This window comes from Oncorhynchus masou, chromosome 17, assembly GCF_036934945.1.
Source record: "Oncorhynchus masou masou isolate Uvic2021 chromosome 17, UVic_Omas_1.1, whole genome shotgun sequence".
Classification (NCBI taxonomy): Eukaryota; Metazoa; Chordata; class Actinopteri; order Salmoniformes; family Salmonidae; genus Oncorhynchus; species Oncorhynchus masou.
Genome location: NC_088228.1, coordinates 18835709 through 18855475, shown reverse-complemented (window position 1 = coordinate 18855475; position 19767 = coordinate 18835709). Strand labels below are relative to the sequence as shown.

Sequence of the window (19767 nt, the reverse complement as noted above, 5' to 3'; positions counted from 1 at the left end):
AAACAAAAAGAACTATATTCCTAAGTGCTGGATATCTTTGTTTAAGTTGTATTCATCAAAATAGGCCTACACGTGTTTATTGCGTTTGAATATATATATTCAATATGCAGAACGCACATACACACGTATCAGAAATAAATAGTTGATAGAAGAGCAGATTGATCTCCTGGAGGGTTCCTGTGACATGTTTACAACTAAAGTAGGCCTAGTTTACAGTTTAAGGACTGGGAGTAAGTGTGCCATTTGTAGGGAGGGATATGATTCAATAATATTGCATGTTAAAGAGGTTCCTTTGCAGGAAATATTTTTTTTTCATTACAAAATATTGTCAAGATCTCAGATATTTTTCGAAATCACCCATTTGTTTACGCACACATGGGTGCAATTGCTCGCGCGCGCCATATACCACCTTCGACAGTTCCAGTCTTGACCGGCGTGTGGAGGCCGTTCCCCAATCGAATCCTGATGGAGCTGTTGCTCCCTGCACTAGTCTGGGAACGTGGAAACAGAAGGAGAAAGACTAAACAGGTGGTCAGAAACGCATAGCTAACAATGTCGTCCCTGGATAAAATGTGAAAGATATTTTGGTCTCATCTCTTTTTAAGGATACAAGATTCAATAACCAAAGATAATTCATGTTTCGGCTGACTTTCAAAGGGATAATTTATCCTCGGTTTTCCTCCGAATCTGGGCAAGATCTATCGGATATTAAACTATGAAAGTGACTGTGTGTTTTGGAAGGACTAGGGTGGTGGTACCGTGCAGAGATGGAAATATCAAAATCCATATTCTCATCCAGCAAGCCGTCATGAGATACAAAAAAGCAATTGCAAAGGTAAGTCGCGTTTACTTTGTATGGCGTGTTTGTTTCCAATGTTCCATTCACAGCATTGGGTCTGGAAACAATGTTGCAATGCCTGGACTGGACGTGAGGCTCGCGCAAATATGGCGCAAATTTGTAAGAGATGAGCTAAAATGATCAAATTATTCAACATGCCGTTTTATCCTGCTGACTAAAATAAACAATACATGTTAGGTTGAGTTGATGATACATCACCATAGTTGGCAAAGTCCTGTGTAAATCCACGAAAACTTCATTTGGGATTTCACCCTTTCCCAACTGAAGTGCATGGAAAGATGACACAACGCTAACTTAAGTAGTTAACTAGCTAACTAACTAGGATATAATATGCAAACCTATTTAGTTCTAGATGTAAAAGGATAATGATATTTGACTCCTTGGAAGCTGCTAGCTGGATGCTTGCTAGTTAGCTGACTGTTTTATAGCTAGCTAGTTAGCATCCGCAGGCTGCAGGATGGCATTCTGTTTTTGAAATGGGGATACTGCCAAACTTAATTAAAATATGTAATTTGTAAAAAGCGTAAAATTTCCTATCGATGTCATGCCGATTGTACCTTTTATTATTATTATGCTACCAAGATGTCTATACTACATTTTCACTGGCACCCGAGTTTCTCTTGACTTTGTTACCCCTAGCTAATTAGCCTATTATGTTGTTGGCATAGCTAGCTAGCTAAGAAGCGGTAGCTAGCTTGCTAGCCGGGTCATTTCTAAATATGGGGTGCCTTTTCTGTTCCCAGGAAATATCACTTATTTAGTGTAAAATGTAGATTCCAAAATGCTTTAAATATAAAACCATTTATCATTTTTACATTAAAAACAAAAATATGGACCTTAAAATTGATTTGTATGCATTTTTAACACTTTAAAATGTTCTCCTCAGTGGATGTAGGCGTTTTATGCCATGTCCGCCGGTGTTATTCATCCACTTCCACGAGAAATATGAATACATTTAATGTCCCCTGTCAGTCTCACACTCAAATGTCCACTCTGTTAGGCTAAATTATTGAGAAAATTAACCAAATTTCAAAATTTTTGATAGAAGTTAAAATCCGATTTAAGTGTTCACCGTTATGCTAGCTCAATCTTGCACACTCACAGAGCTGTCTAATTTAGGCTCCAGATGTCCACCCTGTTAGGTTCCATCCTGTTAGGATTATGCAACTAACAGGTTGTGAAATGCACCTAAAAAAATAATTGCTTAGCTTGACCATTGTGTGTTTAAAAAAAAGTCAATGATGCCCTTTTTTCTGATAGAAATACAATTTAAAATTATACCCAGCTAGGCTAGTATCAATCAAGGAAGAGGGCTTCAAACAAAGATTGTATCCCGAGTCTGTCTCACTTCTACTCACATCCTAAATTAAAATCAAACTTCTAGAATGATGCATGGTGGAAAGTCAGAATGTTTCGCAACATGGTTTGTTTCCATTCTCTCTCAATTGTTTGAACTGGAATTTTGGAAGAATCTTTTTTGAGCCACATGCTTCCTGAGAGCAATTTGCCCTTGAGGAAAGAGGGAAACAGCATGTGCCCTGCATTTTTAAGAGTCGACTGAGGACAGGAGAACCTTCATTGATATTTGTTTGAAGATAAACTTCCATGTCAGGATAAATGGTTCAGCTGACTATAATGATATTGTGCAATTTCTTAGCATATGATGGTTGTACTGGCATGCCTGGACAGATGAGAACTAGATAATGGGTTACATTTGATTACTCACTTTTGGAGATGCCAAGTTGATACAGTAGCTGGTTATTTGATTCAGTTCCACAGAATGCTAAGTTCCCTCATACAGGAGACAAGCATAAACTGTTTTTGTATGTGGGTGCAGACCATATTGCAACCTATAAAGCTGCACTATGCAGAAATCGATCCTTCATTTCCTGGTTGCTAAAATTCTAATAATTTGCCTAATATCAGTTTGTGACAACGCAAGCACATATAGTGTAGTCATTGAACCATTTATACTGCTTTGAAATAGCTTTTCCATAACAAAACAATTGTATTTTCAGCTGTTTGAAGCTGGTGTACAAAACTGAAAGTAAAATATACAAGAACAAACCTTAAGGAAGCATAAAATCGGCACACACAGAACAGATCTACCGCTTCTTAGACCTGCTTTGAATGCAAATAACAGACTTGAAACTCACATTTCTGTGACATTGTTTGGGTCTCCCAAAAAGTTAATATGTAACGTAATTATTATTATTATTTTTTTATATTTAAAGGTCATTGACAACAAACTTGATTACATTGATATTAGATCTCGCCATGTATGTAGGATCCAGGAACATGAGGATTCTATAATGAAATCATGCATGGCACAGCGTTGTGTGGTGGAGCAGTCTCATTTGTTTCAATGTTAGTAACCCAGATGACATGGTGCAGTGAGTGCAAGTCCATTCAATAATTCAATGATGTCAGTGAAGCGCTGGAGAAGAATGGGCCTATTTCTATAGTGAGGCTGTGACTGGGAGGCAGACTGGTGGAGCATATCTGGGGGACTTACACTTAGCCTTATCTATATCAATACAATCCTGCATATACTTTGAGTGTTTGGCTGTGTGCTGTCAGTATAGTTTACACTTTGGTGGAAGTTTTTCTTTGCCCTCCGATAGAAATTATGTGGTCATTGGTTTTTTCCAAGCTGACTTTCTAATGTAATTGGAATGTAACTAATGATAATTGTAACAGACTTCTATCATGGAAGAAAGAGAAGTGTGGAAATACTGAATATTCTCAAGCTGAGAGTGAATTGGTCTTCTAAGCAGTAGTGGTGCATGGGTACAATCACTGGGGAAGCCAAGCCAAGCCAGAAAAACTAAGCCATATTGCAACCTGTGTTGTGATATTTGTTTGTTCTATAACCTGTAATGGCCTGTTTATACTTGGTCTGTCTGTAGGCAATTAGAATGCGATGTGTCGCTGGTCAAAATGTTTAATTTATACTCCTGGGGAATGTCTAGATTGTCACTTCAACTGTCAGTTTCCTTGTCACACAGACATGGAAAAGAGTTTGTCTCCATTGTCGTGGTTACCGGACTGCCACAGCAACTAGACCAACGATGCAGGAGGTCTAAAATTCTCAGATAGAATGACCTACTTTTATTTGGTCACGCAGTGGCGTTAAGCTATTTTCTGTAAGTTCGACATTGCCTTGTAAATAATGATGTTGTGGGTTTATGTAACAGTTTTACTTTAGTCCGTCCCCTCGCCCCGACCCGGGCTCGAACCAGGAACCCTCTGCACACATCAACAACTGCCTCCCACGAAGCATCGTTACCCATCGCTCCACAAAAGCTTCGGCCCTTGCAGAGCAATGGGAACAACTACTTCAGGTCTCAGAGCGAGTGACGTCACCGATTGAAACGCTATTAGCGCGCACCACCGCTAACTAGCTAGCCATTTCACATCGGTTACATTTTATTTTCCCATAATATTTAATTAAAAAGGAGCCAATGTTTTAAGAGATGTTGTCAGGTATACCGTCGTGGCCAAAGGTTTTGAGAATGACACATTCATTTCCACAAAGTTTGCTATTTCAGGGTCTTTAGATATTTTGTCAGATGTTACTATGGAATACTGAAGTAGTATTACAAGCATTTCACAAGTGTCAATGGCTTTTATTGACAATTTACATGAAGTTGATGCAAATAGTCAATATTTGCAGTGTTGGTCCTTCTTTTTCAAGACCTCTGCAATCCGCCCTTGCATGCTGTCAATTAACTTTTGGGCCACATCCTGACTGATGGCTGCCCATTCTTGCATAATCAATGTTTGGAGTTTGTCAGAATTTGTGGGTTTTTGTTTGTCGACCCGTCTCTTGAGGATTGACCACAATTGGGATTAAGGTCTGGGGATTTTCCTGGCAATGGACCTAAAATATTGATGTTTTGTTCCCCGAGCCACTTAGTTATCACTTTTGCCGTATGGCAGGGTGCTCCATCATGCTGGAAAAGGCATTGTTCATCACCAAACTGTTCCTGGATGGTTGTGTGAAGTTGCTCTCGGGGATGTGTTAGTACCATTCATTATTCATGTCTGTGTTAGGCCAAATTGTGAGTGAGCCAAACTCCCTTGGCTGAAAAGCAACCCCACACATGAATGGTCTCAGGATGCTTTACTGTTGGCATGACACAGGACTGATGGTAGCGCTCACCTTGTCTTCTCCGGATAAACTTTTTTCCGGATGCCCCAAACAATCGGAAAGGGGATTCAGACGACAAAATTACTTTACCCCAGTCCTCAGCAGTCCAATCCCTGTACCTACATTTTTCAGAATATCAGTCTGTCCCTGATGTTTTTCCTGGAGAGAAGTGGCTTCTTTGCTGCCCTTCTTGACACCAGGCCATCCTCAAAGTCTTTGCCTCACTGTGCGTGCAGATGCACTCCCACCTACCTGCTGCCATTCCTGAGCAAGCTCTGTACTGGTGGTGCCCCGATCCCGCAGCTGAATCAACTTTAGGAGACGGTCCTGGCGCTTGCTGGACCTTCTTGGGCACCCTGAAGCCTTCACAACAATTGAACCGCTCTCCTTGAAGTTCTTGATGATCCGATAATTATCCGTGCCTGTGAAGCCCTTTTTGTGCAAAGCAATGATGATGGCACGTGTTTTCTTGCAGGTAACCATGATTGACAGAGGAAGAACAATGATTCCAAACACCACCCTCCTTTTGAAGCTTCCAGTCTGTTATTCAAACTCAATCAGCATGACTGAGTGATCTCCAGCCTTGTCCTCGTCAACACTCACACCTGTGTTAACGAGAGATTCATGTCAGCTGGTCCTTTTGCAGTGGAATGCTTTTTGTGGATTCAGTTCATTTACATGGCAAAGAGGGACTTTGCAATTAATTGCAATTCCTCTGATCATTCTTCATAACATTCTGGAGTATATCAAATTGCCATCATACAAACTGAGGCAGCAGACTTTCAAAATAATATTTGTGTCATTCTCAACTTTTGGACACGACTGTACTCTGGCAATTACTTGAACTGGCTAGCAAACAAGCTAGCAACAAACCAAAATATTGTTTAGAAAATTGCTTTAATTTGCCTGACTCTCTAGGTTGACATTTACTGAATTCATTTTTAAACTGATGAGTTTATATGCCTTGCCTTATGATATATAGGCTTAAGGCTGAGATAATAAGAAGTGGCAGAATAAATTCAACTATACCTTTCGTTTCATCACAAAAAAGAAGGGGTGCTGTTTCGCTCGCTTGGATGCTTTCGATGGTGAGATACATTCAGCCTCATGCGAAATAAAGGAACACTATGAAACTCGGAGAGAAAATAATTTAATTTATTGGTACATTTGAGGCAATGCCTGGCTTCCCCCATGAATACACGCCACTGCTTCTAGATGGAAATTAAGCTCGAAATGAAACCCCTTATGTATGCATTGAGCTTTGATCTAAATACCCAGAGCTTCTTGTGAACTTCTCACCCACAACATAACTTTAAAACAAAGAAACCCACTAAAGTCATTTGCTAGGTATTGCTGCTCTCGTTGCTCCCCCACCCTGGCATTTTTAAAAATGAATTTTAGAGCAGAGTGATGTCAAGTGATCGCGTCACAGCTCTTTGATCAAATAACATTTTATTTGTCAAATGCATCGTACGTAATGGGTGTAGACTAACATCGAAATTCTTACTTGCGGGTGCTTTTCCAACTATGTAGAGTTAAAGATATAGTGACCCAAGGAATAAATGGAGTGAATATGTGTCTGTGCAGGGGTATGAGGTAGTTATGTGCTGTACATATTAGAGGTCGACCAATTAATCGGAATGGCCGATTAATTGGGGCCGATTTCAAGTTTTCATAACAATCGATTTGGCCGATGTTTTTTATTTGATTGTATTTTTTAATTTTTTTTTATATATATTTTTACACTAGGCAATCCAGTTAACTTCTTGCGTTGAAAAATCCCGGATCCGGGATCCTATTTATAGCCTCAAGCTCATTAGCATAACGCAACGTTAACTATTCATGAAAATCGCAAATGAAATGAAATAAATATATTTGCTCTCAAGCTTAGACTTTTGTTAACAACACTGTCATCTCAGATTTTCAAAATATGCTTTTCAACCATAGCTAAACAAGCATTTGTGTAAGAGTATTGATAGCTAGCATAGCTATAAGCCTAGAATTCAGCCAGCAACATTTTCACAAAAACAAGAATCATTCAAATAAAATCATTTACCTTTGAAGAACTTCAGATGTTTTCAATGAGGAGACTCTCAGTTAGATAGCAAATGTTCAGCTTTTCAAAAAATATTATTTGTGTAGGACAAATCGCTCCGTTTTGTTCACGTTTGTCTATGAAAAAAAAACCTGTATCCAGTTATAGCCTCAAGCTCATTAGCATAACGTAACGTTAACTATTTATGAAAATCGCAAATGAAATGAAATTAATGTGCTAGCTCTCAAGCTTAGCCTTTTCTTAACAAAAATGTCATCTCGGATTTTCAAAATATGCTTTTGAACCATAGCAAAACAAGCATTTGTGTAAGAGTATTGATAGCTAGCGTAGCATTTAGCGGGCAACATTTGCACAAAAACCAGAAAAAGATTAAAATAAAATCATTTACCTTTGAAGAACTTCGGATGTTTTCAATGAGGAGACTCTCAGTAACATAGCAAATGTTGTGTTTTTCCTGAAAGATTCTTTGTGTAGGAGAAATTGCTCCGTTTTGTACATCACGTTTGGGTACCCAAAAAAACAGAAAATTCAGTCATCAAAACGGCAAACTATTTTCCAAATTAACTCCATAATATCGACTGAAACACAGCAAACGATGTTTAGAATCAATCCTCAAGGTGTTTTTCACATATCTCTTCATTGATATATCGTTCGTGAATGTCTATTTTTTCCTGTGAATCGCTTGGAAAAAGACGTGCAGTTGAAGATACATTTACATTTAAGTCATTTAGCAGACGCTCTTATCCAGAGCGGCTTACAAATTGGTGAATTCACCTTCTGACATCCAGTGGAACAGCCACTTTACAATAGTGCATCTAAATCATTTAAGGGGGGGTGAGAAGGATTACTTTATCCTATCCTAGGTATTCCTTGAAGAGGTGGGGTTTCAGGTGTCTCCGGAAGGTGGTGATTGACTCCGCTGTCCTGGCGTCGTGAGGGAGTTTGTTCCACCATTGGGGGGGCAGAGCAGCGAACAGTTTTGACTGGGCTGAGCGGGAACTGTACTTCCTCAGTGGTAGGGAGGCGAGCAGGCCAGAGGTGGATGAACGCAGTGCCCTTGTTTGGGTGTAGGGCCTGATCAGAGCCTGGAGGTACTGCGGTGCCGTTCCCCTCACAGCTCCGTAGGCAAGCACCATGGTCTTGTAGCGGATGCGAGCTTCAACTGGAAGCCAGTGGAGAGAGCGGAGGAGCGGGGTGACGTGAGAGAACTTGGGAAGGTTGAACACCAGACGGGCTGCGGCGTTCTGGTTGAGTTGTAGGGGTTTAATGGCACAGGCAGGGAGCCCAGCCAACAGCGAGTTGCAGTAATCCAGACGGGAGATGACAAGTGCCTGGATTAGGACCTGCGCCGCTTCCTGTGTGAGGCAGGGTCGTACTCTGCGGTGATGATGCACCAATTTCGACGGAGGACACTGGGCGGACACCTGGCAAATGTAGTCTCTTATGGTCAATCTTCCAATGATATGCCTACAAATACGTCACAATGCTGCAGACACCTTGGGGAAACGATAGATCGGGCAGGCTCATTCCTTGCGCATTCACAGCCATATAAGGAGTCAATGAAAAATAGAGCCTCAAAAATCCTGCTCATTTCCTGTTTGAAGTTTCATCTTGGTTTCGCCTGTAGCATCAGTTCTGGGGCACTCACAGACAATAACTTTGCAGTTTTGGAAACGTCAGTGTTCTCTTTCCAAAGCTGTCAATTATATGCATAGTCAAGCATCTTTTTGTGACAAAATATTGCGCTTAAAACGGCACGTTTTTTTTTTAATCCAATAATGAAATAGCGCCCCCATAGATGTAACAGGTTAAGAACACATTCTTATTTTCAATGACGGCCTAGGAACGGTGGGTTGACTGCCTTGTTCAGGGGCGGAAGGACAGATTTTTACCTTGTCAGCTCGTCCAATGCTCTAACCACCGGCCTCTCATTGCACTCCACGAGGAGCCTGCCTGTTATGTGAATGCAGTAAGAAGCCAAATTAAGTTGCTAGCTAGCATCTCCAGGCGTCTCCAGACTGTCACATCTGTCACGTGCTCAGTGTGAACCTGCTTTCATCTGTGAAGAGCATAGGGCGCCAGTGGCAAATTTGCCAATATTGGTGTTGTCTGGCAAATGCCAAACATCCTGCACTGTGTTGGGCTGTAAAGCACAACCCCCACCTGTAGACCTCGGACCCTCATACCACCCTCATGGAGTTTGTTTCTGACCGTTTGAGCAGACGCATGCACATTTGTGGCCTGCTGGAGGTCATTTTGCAGGGCTCTGGCAGTGCTCCTCCTTGCACAAAGGTGGAGGTAGCTGTCCTGCTGCTGGGTTGTTGCCCTCCTACGGCCTCCTCCACGTCTCCTGATGTACTGGCCTGTCCTGGTAGCGCCTCCATGCTCTGGACACTACGTTGACAGACACAGCAAACCTTCTTGCCACATCTCGCATTGATGTGCCATCCTGGAGGAGCTGCACTACCTGTGCCACTTGTGTGGGTTGTTGACTCCGTCTCATGCTACCACTAGAGTGAAAGCACCGCCAGCATTCAAAAGTGACCAAAACCTTAGCCAGGAAGCATAGAAACTGAGAAGTGGTCTGTGGTCCCCACCTGCAGCACAACTCCTTTATTGGTGGTGTCTTGCTAATTGCCTATAATTTCCACCTGTTGTCTATTCCATTTGCACAACAGCATTTGAAATGTATTGTCAATCAGTGCTGCTTCCTCAGTAGACAGTTTGATTTCACAGAAGTGTGATTGACTTGGAGTTACATTGTGTTGTTTAAGTGTTCCCTTTATTGAGCAGTGTGTGTGTGTGTGTGTGTGTGTATGTGTATATATATATATATATATATAACACAAGACACCTGTGTTTTTCACACCCATCTTAGTATTCCATTGTGGCAGCTGTGGGTATGGCATACTCCAAGAAGAAGGAGTGTGGCACAATGCGTGTATATATATAACACCAGACACCTGTCTTTTCCACACCCATCTCAGTGAACTAATCCATTGTGGCGGCTGTGGGCATGGCATACTCCAAGAAGAAGGGGAGTGTGGCTAAGTTGCACAATGCACGTCTCTCTCCAGAATGCTCTTTCTCATAATTAATTGTGAATTGTTTGTTTGCTTGTTAGTCTATCAATTCCCCATTTACATATATAACCAGTAGTACATTTACCATTAATTCCAATTATTTCAAATCTACAATGTTTTTTTGGTTACTGTAATTTCCGTTAATGCAGTCTATTATTCCTGTCTTTACCGTTCTCATTGTCGGAGTGGACACATGGTTTGCAGGGCGCACAACCTATGCTACACTTGTGAGAAAAAGGTTTGTTTATTTAAAAAAGTAATTCCATTTACGAGTTTTGTTAATTTAGTAATTGTCTTTTGTTTGGACGCTCCTGTCAATTTTGAGTAAGGATACCTGATTACACTTAGAAGTAGGCCTATAAGCTTTGGCTACCGGCCTGTGCACAAGGGTAGGCATATAACTGTGCCCATTTGGGGATCTGATAGTGTTTCTGATAGTCTTAACGCACCACCAGTAATGAGCTGTGGAGCTTCTCAAAGTAAAGCTTTCTTCACCTCAAACAGCAAGCAAAGCATATTTTTTTCATCCATTGAGAATGATAATAGTTACTCAATGTATTTGAAATATATTTCAGTCTCTCCCTTTCAATAACCACTTAGCGTGAAATTGAAAAATGTAATGCTCCTGAAATTGAAAAATGTAATCCTCTGGTCCAGTGGAACCTCATAAAATAGGCCTACCTGATTACTTCTTATTCCTTGTGCAAATAGCCAGCCTACAGCTGTCTGTCCTTCAGATCACCGGCACAGGGAAACTCTTGAGGGCCCAGCATATCTTATACAATGTTTCAATTTGTTGTAGACTGGCCATACTTAGCCAATGTGATTTATAGGAATTTTTTTCAGGTTATTTTCGATCTGCAGGCTGCAATGTTTTTATTTGTTGGCATTATATAGGCTATTTTCACAGTTGACATGGCAATAGAAGTTGCTTTTTACTTTGAACATTTATTTGGATAGAATTTTGATTAAGTACATGACAACGATTTTGAGATACGAAGACGTGGTTTTCATATGCACACTTATAACAACTGTCACGCAGATCGGTAGTAAGATAAGTTTACATTCCACATGAAATGTTGCTGACTCCTCTGTAGCCTATACCAGCAACTTCAGGAGAGTAAAAGCAGAATCTGTGAAAGACGGCAAGAGCAGAGGAGGATGGTCGGGTCAGGGTAAGTATTTTGCTATCTGGTGTCATTGAGTCATTTTGTCTTATTTCAACAAACAGTGTGCTAAAAGCATCAGACAAGCTCAATGCATAAAGTTGATTTTTGTTAAAAGGGTGTCTATATATGGAAAAATACATTTAAAAAGACAACTTTCGGTCAACCAATTTTTATTTTTTTCCCCTTCGTACAGTCCTATTTCCTATATAGAGTCCAAGTCTAGCAGGTGAAGTGGGAGATTTCTAATGAATGCAAAATTTAATTCAAATGACGGAATTAAGTTGTCTAAATGAGAAAGGGTAGGCTATGATCAACCAACTGGTGTTCTGTCAACACCATTTTTTTTTCTCTTTTAGGGATGGTCATTTTAAATATTTCAGTATTTGACTAATTTTTTCCCCCCAATATATTTTAACAATGTTTTGTTTGAGTGGTGATTTGAATGACCGCATACACTCTGCTCACAAGAAGTTAAGTGGTGCTGAGCAGTAGCCCTGCACCATACTAATGACCATAGCATCAACCATTTAATCTCGCATGCCCATCCTGAGGCATTGCAGATCAGATCAAAGGCAGTTTCACATTAATCAAAATAGTAATTTGTGTAATGAAATAAAATTAAATATACCTGGACAAGACCATCACTTTTGGTGGTTGAAATAATTACCCTGTCATCAGTTTAACTAAAAATAAATCAGAATTGAGATCTCCATTGTAAATACCAAGTAGGCCTAGGAATGTTTTGTGATTAATAACATACAATGTTGTTTTCCTCAGGGTCCTTAATCCATCCTTTTCTATCTGAACTTAAGTAACCAGAATTGTCAGCAACTAACACCAGCAATCACTCAGATGAATGGTCAGAGCACCTTTCCTGTACCTTATCTGGATATTGGGAACAAATATCATATTATTAGAATACTGAAATGCTTTCCCTAAAATAGAATGGTGTTGACAGAATGCCATTGAGAAGACCACTTAGGCCTACATGCTTTTTCTTGAACAAGGTCCTCAAACGTGGTGTTCACCTAGTCTGCTCAGGGATTTAAAACAGCAACCTTTTTATTAATCACAAAACATTCCAAGTTGTTTTCCTCAGGGTCCTTAATCAATCCTTAAGTATCCAGAATTGTAAGTAACACCAACAATTCATATCCAACAGCAATCACTCAGATGAATATGCAGCAAAGTGGCCTGGCTGCTGTCTGGTGTGAGCTCTGGAGCTTGGCCACCTGAGGTCCCAGGGGAGGACGTCATTCATACATTAACACCCGTTACAGACAATGAAAAAGATATGCGGTCAACAAGTGGTTGGAGCGCTTTTCCTGTACTTTAATACTAAGCCTACATGTCACATCAGGATTTTTAACATTTATTTAACTAGGCAAGTCAGTTAAGAACAAATTCTTATTTACCAAAAGGCCTCCTGCGGGGGCTGATATTTAAAAAAAATATAGAACACACACACACACATCACGACAAGAGAGACAACACTACATAAAGAGAGACCTAAGACAACAACATAGCAAGGCAGCAACACATGACAACACAGCATGGTAGCAACATGGTAGCAACATGGTAGCAGCACAAAACATGGTACAAACATTATTGGGCACAGACAAGAGCACAAAGGGAAATAAGGTAGACAACAATACATCACGGAAAGCAGCCACAACTGTCAGTAAGAGTCCATGATTGAGTCTTTGAGATGAAACTGTCCAGTTTGAGTGTGTTGCAGCTCGTTCCAGTCGCTAGCTGCAGCGAACTGAAAAGACGAGCGACCTATTGATGTGTGTGCTTTGGGGACCTTTAACAGAATGGGACTGGCAGAACATGTGTTGTATGTGAGGATGAGTGCTGCAGTATATATCTCAGATAGGGGGGAGTGAGGCCTAAAAGGGTTTTATAAATATGCATCAACCATTGGATCGAGCATGGGTTGGATGGTCATCTGACTCAGGGTAGGATTGGCAGCTGGAGTGAAAGAGGAGCGATTTACGATAGAGGAAACCAAGTCTAGATTTAACTTTAGCCTGCAGCTTTGATATGTATTGAGAGAATGACAATGTACCGTATCGAGCCATACTCCCAAGTACTTGTATGAAGTGACTACCACAAGCTCTAAACCATCAGAGGTAGTAGTCACACATGTGGGGAGATGGGCATTCTTCTTACAAAACCACATTTACCTTTGTTTTGGAGGTGTTCAGAACAAGGGTAGAGAGAGAGCTTGTTGGACAGCAAGAAAGCTTTGTTGTAGAGCATTTAACACAAAATACTGGGAGGGGCCAGCTGAGTATGAGACTGTATCATTTGCATATAAATGAATGAGACAGCTTCTTACCGCCTGAGCCATGTTGTTGATGTAAATTGAGAAGAGCATTGGGCTTAAGATTGAGCCTTGGGGCACTCCCCTGGCGACATGCAGTGGCTGAGACAACAGATTTTCTGACTTAATACACTGCACTCTGAGGTAGTTAGCAAACCAGTCCAAAGACACCAATACTCCTTAGCCGACCCACAAGAATGGAATGGTCTACCGTATCACAAGCTTTGGCCAAGTCACTAAAAATAGCAGGACAACATTGCTTAGAATCAAGGTCAATGGTGACATCATTGAGGACCTTGAAGGTTGCAGTGACATCCGTACCCTGAGCGGAAACGGATGGCATACCAGAGAGAATACTATAGACATCAAGAAATTCAGTCAGTTGATTATTGACAAGATTTCCCAACACTTGATAAACAGGGCAAAATAGAAATAAGCCTATAACAGTTAAGACTAGCTTGATCTTTCTTTTTAAATAAAGTGATCATGGCTGCCTTCCAAGCAATGGGAACCTACCCAGAAAGGAGAGACAGGCTTGGCGATGATAGGGGCAGCAACCTTAAAGAAGGAAGGGTCTAAACCATCTGACCCAGATGTTTTTTTGGGGTCAAGTTTCAGGAGACCTTCTAGCACCTCGGACTCAGTGATTGGCTGCAGGGAGAAACTTTGTAGTGTGGCAGGGGAAAAAAGGGGAGAAGCATTGGGGATAGTCGCATTAGAAAGGGTGGAAGATGAGGAAATGTTGGACAGGCAAGGAGGCATGGCTGAGTCAAATAAGAAACCTGACTTAAGTGGTGATTAGAGCTCAGCCATGTGCTTCTTCATTAATAACCACATAAATTTTAAGGGACATGGGCAGCTGTGAGGAGGAGAGTTTATTCTTCAGGTATTAAGATTTTTTCAGAACTTCTTGGGGTGAGACCAATTGACGCGCATTCAACGTGCAAAATAAATTGACATTTTGGGGATGTAAAAAAGGAGTTTATCGAACAAAAGGGCCGTTTGTGAAGTTTCTGGGACATATTGGAGTGCCAACAGAAGATCTTCAAAGGTAAGGCGTGAATTATATCATTATTTCGGAGTTTCGTGTCACACCTGCTTGGGTGAAATATGATTTTCCTGTGTTTGTATGGTGGGTTGCTGTCCTCAGATAATCGCATGGTTTGCTTTTGCCGACACGCCTTTTTGAAATCTGACGCAGATTAACAAGAATTTAAGCTTTATTTTGGTGTATTGCACTTGTGATTTTATGAAAGTTAAATATTTCTAATAGTTTCATTTGAATTTCGCGCTCTGCAATTTCACCGGATGTTGCCGAACAAGGCGTAACAGGTAAAAGTAACTAACTTTGGCCTTCCGGATAGCCTGAGTACACTTATTTCTCATTTGCCTGTATGAGAGCCAGTCAGCCTGAGTATGCGTGTGCCGAGCCTTTTGCCAAATGCAATTCTTGAGGTGGATTAACTCTGCAAGATCACAGTCGAACCAGGGGCTGAACCGGTTTATAATTCTCATTTTCTTTATGGTGGTGTGTTTGTTAACAATACCACTGAAAATATCAAATAAGGTCCAATCGTATTCGACAGAGGGGATCAAGCTGATTCTATACCATTTTACAGAGCCAGTTCATGAAGGAAGGCTTACTCATTAAAGTTTTTAGCAAGCGTCTTTAACAAATCAGGAAAGATCGTTTCACTGAGCAGCCATTACTGACACAGGCTGTAAAACAGTGATCACTAAGGTCATTACAGAAAACACCAGTCTGAAACCTACGAGGATTATTTGTGAGGATAACATCAAAAAGAGTAGCCTTTTCTGGGTGTTTGGATTCATACCTTGTGGGATTGGTAATAATCTGAGAAAGATTTAGGGAGTCATTGCTTTAGGACTTGGTCAGGTGGGTTAAGTATGTCCCAGTTTAGGTCACCAAGCAGGACAAATTCAGACTTGGTGTAAGGGGCCAGGAGAGCGCAGAGGGCAGGTAGGGTACAGGCCGGTGCTGATTGAGGATAATAGCTCTTTGTTGACTGTTGCTGGGTGCTATTTGAAAGTTTAATACTTAAAACCAGCAAGTCAAATTGTTTGGGGAGAGACTTGGAGACAACTGAGCACTGAAGGTGATCCTTGGTAAAGATTGCCACTCCCCCACCTTTGGAAGCTCTGTCTTGCTGAAAAAGGTTATAACCAGGAAGGTTAACATCTGTATTCAAAACAGTCTTCCTTAACCACATCTCAGTACAGGCCAACACATCTGGATTGCCGCTCTGAACCCACACTTTCAATTGATCAATTTTAGATAATACGTTTCTAGTGTTAACGTGCAGAAAACCCAGGCTGTTATGAGAGCAAAAATTATTGAAGCAGATATCAGAGCAGAAGTCAGAATTGGGGCTAGCAACAGTAGTTGGGCCAGGGTGTACATGCACATTTCCAGATATCATCAACAGTAATACAATCAAGGCACGACATAGGACAGGGAGAGCTCTGCAGTGCTGATTTATGACATCTGAATGTGCATCAGATGGCAACAAGATCATATTTTTCAGCAATTTCATCAGGTAGCATGAATACAAAGCCAGCCGAGAGTTGGTTAGAATGGGATTGGAGGCCAAAAATCTGTGTAACCAATAGTCAGAGTCCCGAGAGTGGGAGGGGTGGAATCCTGGTGGAATCCAAGCAGCAGTGCAGCAGGCAACCCCCACTTGGGAGAAGCTTTAATTTCTGGAGGCAGATTTCTTGTAGAAAAGCCCTGAACAGCAGGAGGGGGCTTCAAGGCCTCTGGATTTGGGTGGGGTAGCCTGCCATTTGTTGAGCTCAAAGGCTTCGACACCTCTCGCTGGAACAATTAAATCAAAAGTTCTAATCCATGGATTTCATATGCTACTCAATCATTAGTCTTGGCATAAGCAATCATGTTCGGCAGGTATAGGAGAGCAGGTGGCCAAGCGGTAAAGAGCGTTGGGCCAGTAACAAAGGTTGCTGGTTTAAATCCCTGAGCAGACTAGGATAAAAAAGAAATTGTCAATGTGCGCTTGAGCAAGGCACTTAATAATAATAATTGCTCTTGATAAGAGAATCTGCTAAATGACTAAAATGGAAATGTTAATATTCCATCTGAACACCACGCTTGAGGATCTTGTTCAAGAAAAGCATGTAGGCCTAAGTGGTCTTCTCAATGGCATTCTGTCAACACCATTCTCTTTTTGGGAAAGCATTTGAAATTATTTCAGTATTCGAATAATATGATATTTGTTCCCAATATCTAGATGAGGGACAGGAAAAGTGCTCTGACCATATTCATCTGAGTGATTGCTGATGTTAGTTGCTGACAATTCTGGTTAAGTTCAGATAGAAAAGGATGGATTAAGGACCCTGAGGAAAACAACTTGGAATGTTTTGTGATTTAATAACATTCCTAGGCCTACTTGGTATTTACAATGGTGATCTCAATTCTGATTTATTTTTAGTTAAACTGAAGACAGGGTAATTATTTCAACCACCAAAAGTGATGGTCTTGTCCAGGTATATTTAATTTTATTTCATTACACAAATTACTATTTTGATTAATGTGAAACTGCCTTTGATCTGATCTGCAATGCCTCAGGATGGGCATGTGAGAAGAAAGTGTTGATGCTATGGTCATTAGTATGGTGCAGTGCATCACACGTGCGAGCTACTGCTCAGCACCACTTTTAAAAGTTCTTGTGAGCAGAGTCTATGCGGTCATTCCAATCACCACTCAAACAAGACTTTCCAAGGAAATGGCTCAGTTATGGACTTGTCCATTTTCTTGTTATGTTCAAAAGGACTATCTGAATACAATAGACACTATGGTCATCACTTCCTACAGTACACGCAGAATGTAATCATTGAATGAGTCCATAGAATGTTGCTAGCCTTGGTACCAGTCTGTTTGTTATCATGCTATTTGCCATGCCAAACAAACATGCAAGGAGTGGCATGATAGCACTAACACTGGTAACCAGGCTATAATATTGCACCTTTTGCTGCTGAACAGTGTTTGATCCTATCACAGGGCTGTGTGAGACAGTGGTTTGGCTTCGTGCTCCAATGCTGGATTAAAAGCTAATTTGATCATGTGTGATGATCCCTGGGCAATGATTGGGACCCTGGCTGAGTCCCAAATGGCACCACATTCACTATCTAGTGCACTGCTTTTGACCAGTGTCCTTTTGGGTTTTTGCATCCATACTGATTTACACCGTTTCCCAGCTGCATGTAACGGCCTTGCATAAGCCGTCAGATTTGATTTTCCAGCGTTGACATCTTAATGAGGGGGATACCGAGTCAGTTGCACAACTGAATGCATTCAACAGAAATGTGTCTTTGAGAGCAGTTGTTGGGAGTTGACTACCTTGAATAAATGTGTTCTGGTGCAGCAAAAATCATAAAACATCTGGAGTGCTGAGCTCGGATCATGTTTCCATTCTTATTCATTATGATTTAAAATGCAAAACTCATCCTAGATCAGCACACTGAGACGATTTATGAATACAGGCCCTGATTTTAAACCATTTCTAACTGCATGTTACAGGAAGTGACATAGTAGTAGGGATAAGTAGCTCTACTCCAAGGGATGGCATCTCTAAGGGCAGCACTAGTGGCCTCTTGGAACAGAGTTAACGGGAAGTTAAATCATAACACTTCATGTCATGGAGTGCGTAAGTGGTTTATAGAGTGCTATGCAAACAGATTACACCCTGGCAAAGCTCCAGTCAGCTGAGTGTTGCCTACATCTACTGTATTTCACTATATATTGATGCATGGACAGGTTTGGGTTTTTACTTGGCCTTCTATAGCATTATTTCAGTGTTTGTTAAATGTTATGCCACTCCGCCGCGTGTAATGTCAGTTTAAAAAATAATTGTTTACTCCGTTTGCTGCTTGTCCTCTCTCTCCTTCCACACAGCCCCGCCCACTGTCACTCAGAGCAGTTTTTGGGCTCTACCACGAGTCACAACCACTTGGAGTCTGCGTGGTCAATGTTGGAGATGCAACAAGATGTTGGTGACAACTATGCTGTTTCTTTATAGAAATCTTGTGGATTTATATTAATAACACTATCTTACTGTCTGTGTAACCAGTGCTATACTGCACCGCTGTAACTCTGCGTTGTGTGTGGTTGATTGAGACTATAGACGTGGACTTTGGAGATCAGCTAGTTTTAATCAAGCAGAACTCACTTTCTGCATCCTGCATCCAAAAGGAAACAAAACATTTGTAGAGCACATATGTTCTGAGAATCGTCACCTCTTTCTCTCTCAGTGAATCAAAAGGATTTTCTAATACAAAAGTTAATACACTCTCCTTATTATACATAACATATTTTACATAGATAAAACCACATACCTGCATCCAAAAGGAAACAAAACATTTGTAGAGCACATATGTTCTGAGAATCGTCGTCTCTTTCTACAACAGATGCACAATAGGAGGGACTGGGATCATTCGAGGAGCTAGCCATCGTTCACACATACAATAGCCTGCTAATACCTTAGCTAGCTATTAACCACATGTTGAATTCAGAATGTTCATATCATCTTAAAAAGTACAATTACAAGTGCATCTTAACAATACCACCGTCTTATGAGAAACTTCTAAATATACATCAGTATTCATGAACAAAACACTGTGTGTATGACTTTGTACTTAAAAGAATCAAACTTTTCTGAAGACAGAAAAAGCGTGCCTACCTCTCTCAGTGCATCAAAATGATTTGAGCACGAGCATGCAGGGCGCAACGTAAGTACACACTCCCCTTCTCCCAGGATGCAGGCATGCATAATAACAAATCAACACTTGACATATTAATATATGAACCTGGTGAAATTCACATAGTACTTTAACAACTGTTACATCTGCAAACATTTAGCATGTTGTGGCTAAAATAAATTATGTTAGCCACTAATGCTAATCGCGAGTTAGCTGGCAAGCTAGCTAGGTAAATGTTCTTAGTCAGAGAAAACGTTGCTAGCTAATACAGCCTGATACCAGTGCTGCTGTACGCCTAGATCAGAATGAGTTTTTCTTTGTGTGTGCAATGGCATATTCTAAATCATAAAGGAATAGGTGATGCATGAATATTTTAACTACTTCA

The 19767-nt window shown here is 40.8% G+C and overlaps 1 protein-coding gene across 8 annotated transcripts in view; it reads left to right on the top strand.

The window, feature by feature from the left end:
* Window positions 1-469: 469 nt before the first annotated feature.
* Window positions 470-19767, top strand: part of pard3ab (par-3 family cell polarity regulator alpha, b) — a 233326-nt gene continuing 214028 nt past the window's right edge. For 4 of the 8 annotated variants that reach the window (XM_064992607.1, XM_064992604.1, XM_064992605.1 and 1 more), the window contains exon 1: window positions 470-835. In XM_064992607.1, the coding sequence (XP_064848679.1) occupies window positions 716-835 (120 nt within the window). In that variant the 5' untranslated portion in view covers window positions 470-715. The remainder of the gene's footprint in view (window positions 836-19767) is intronic. The other 4 variants (XM_064992601.1, XM_064992610.1, XM_064992608.1 and 1 more) reach the window with 1 other exon arrangement.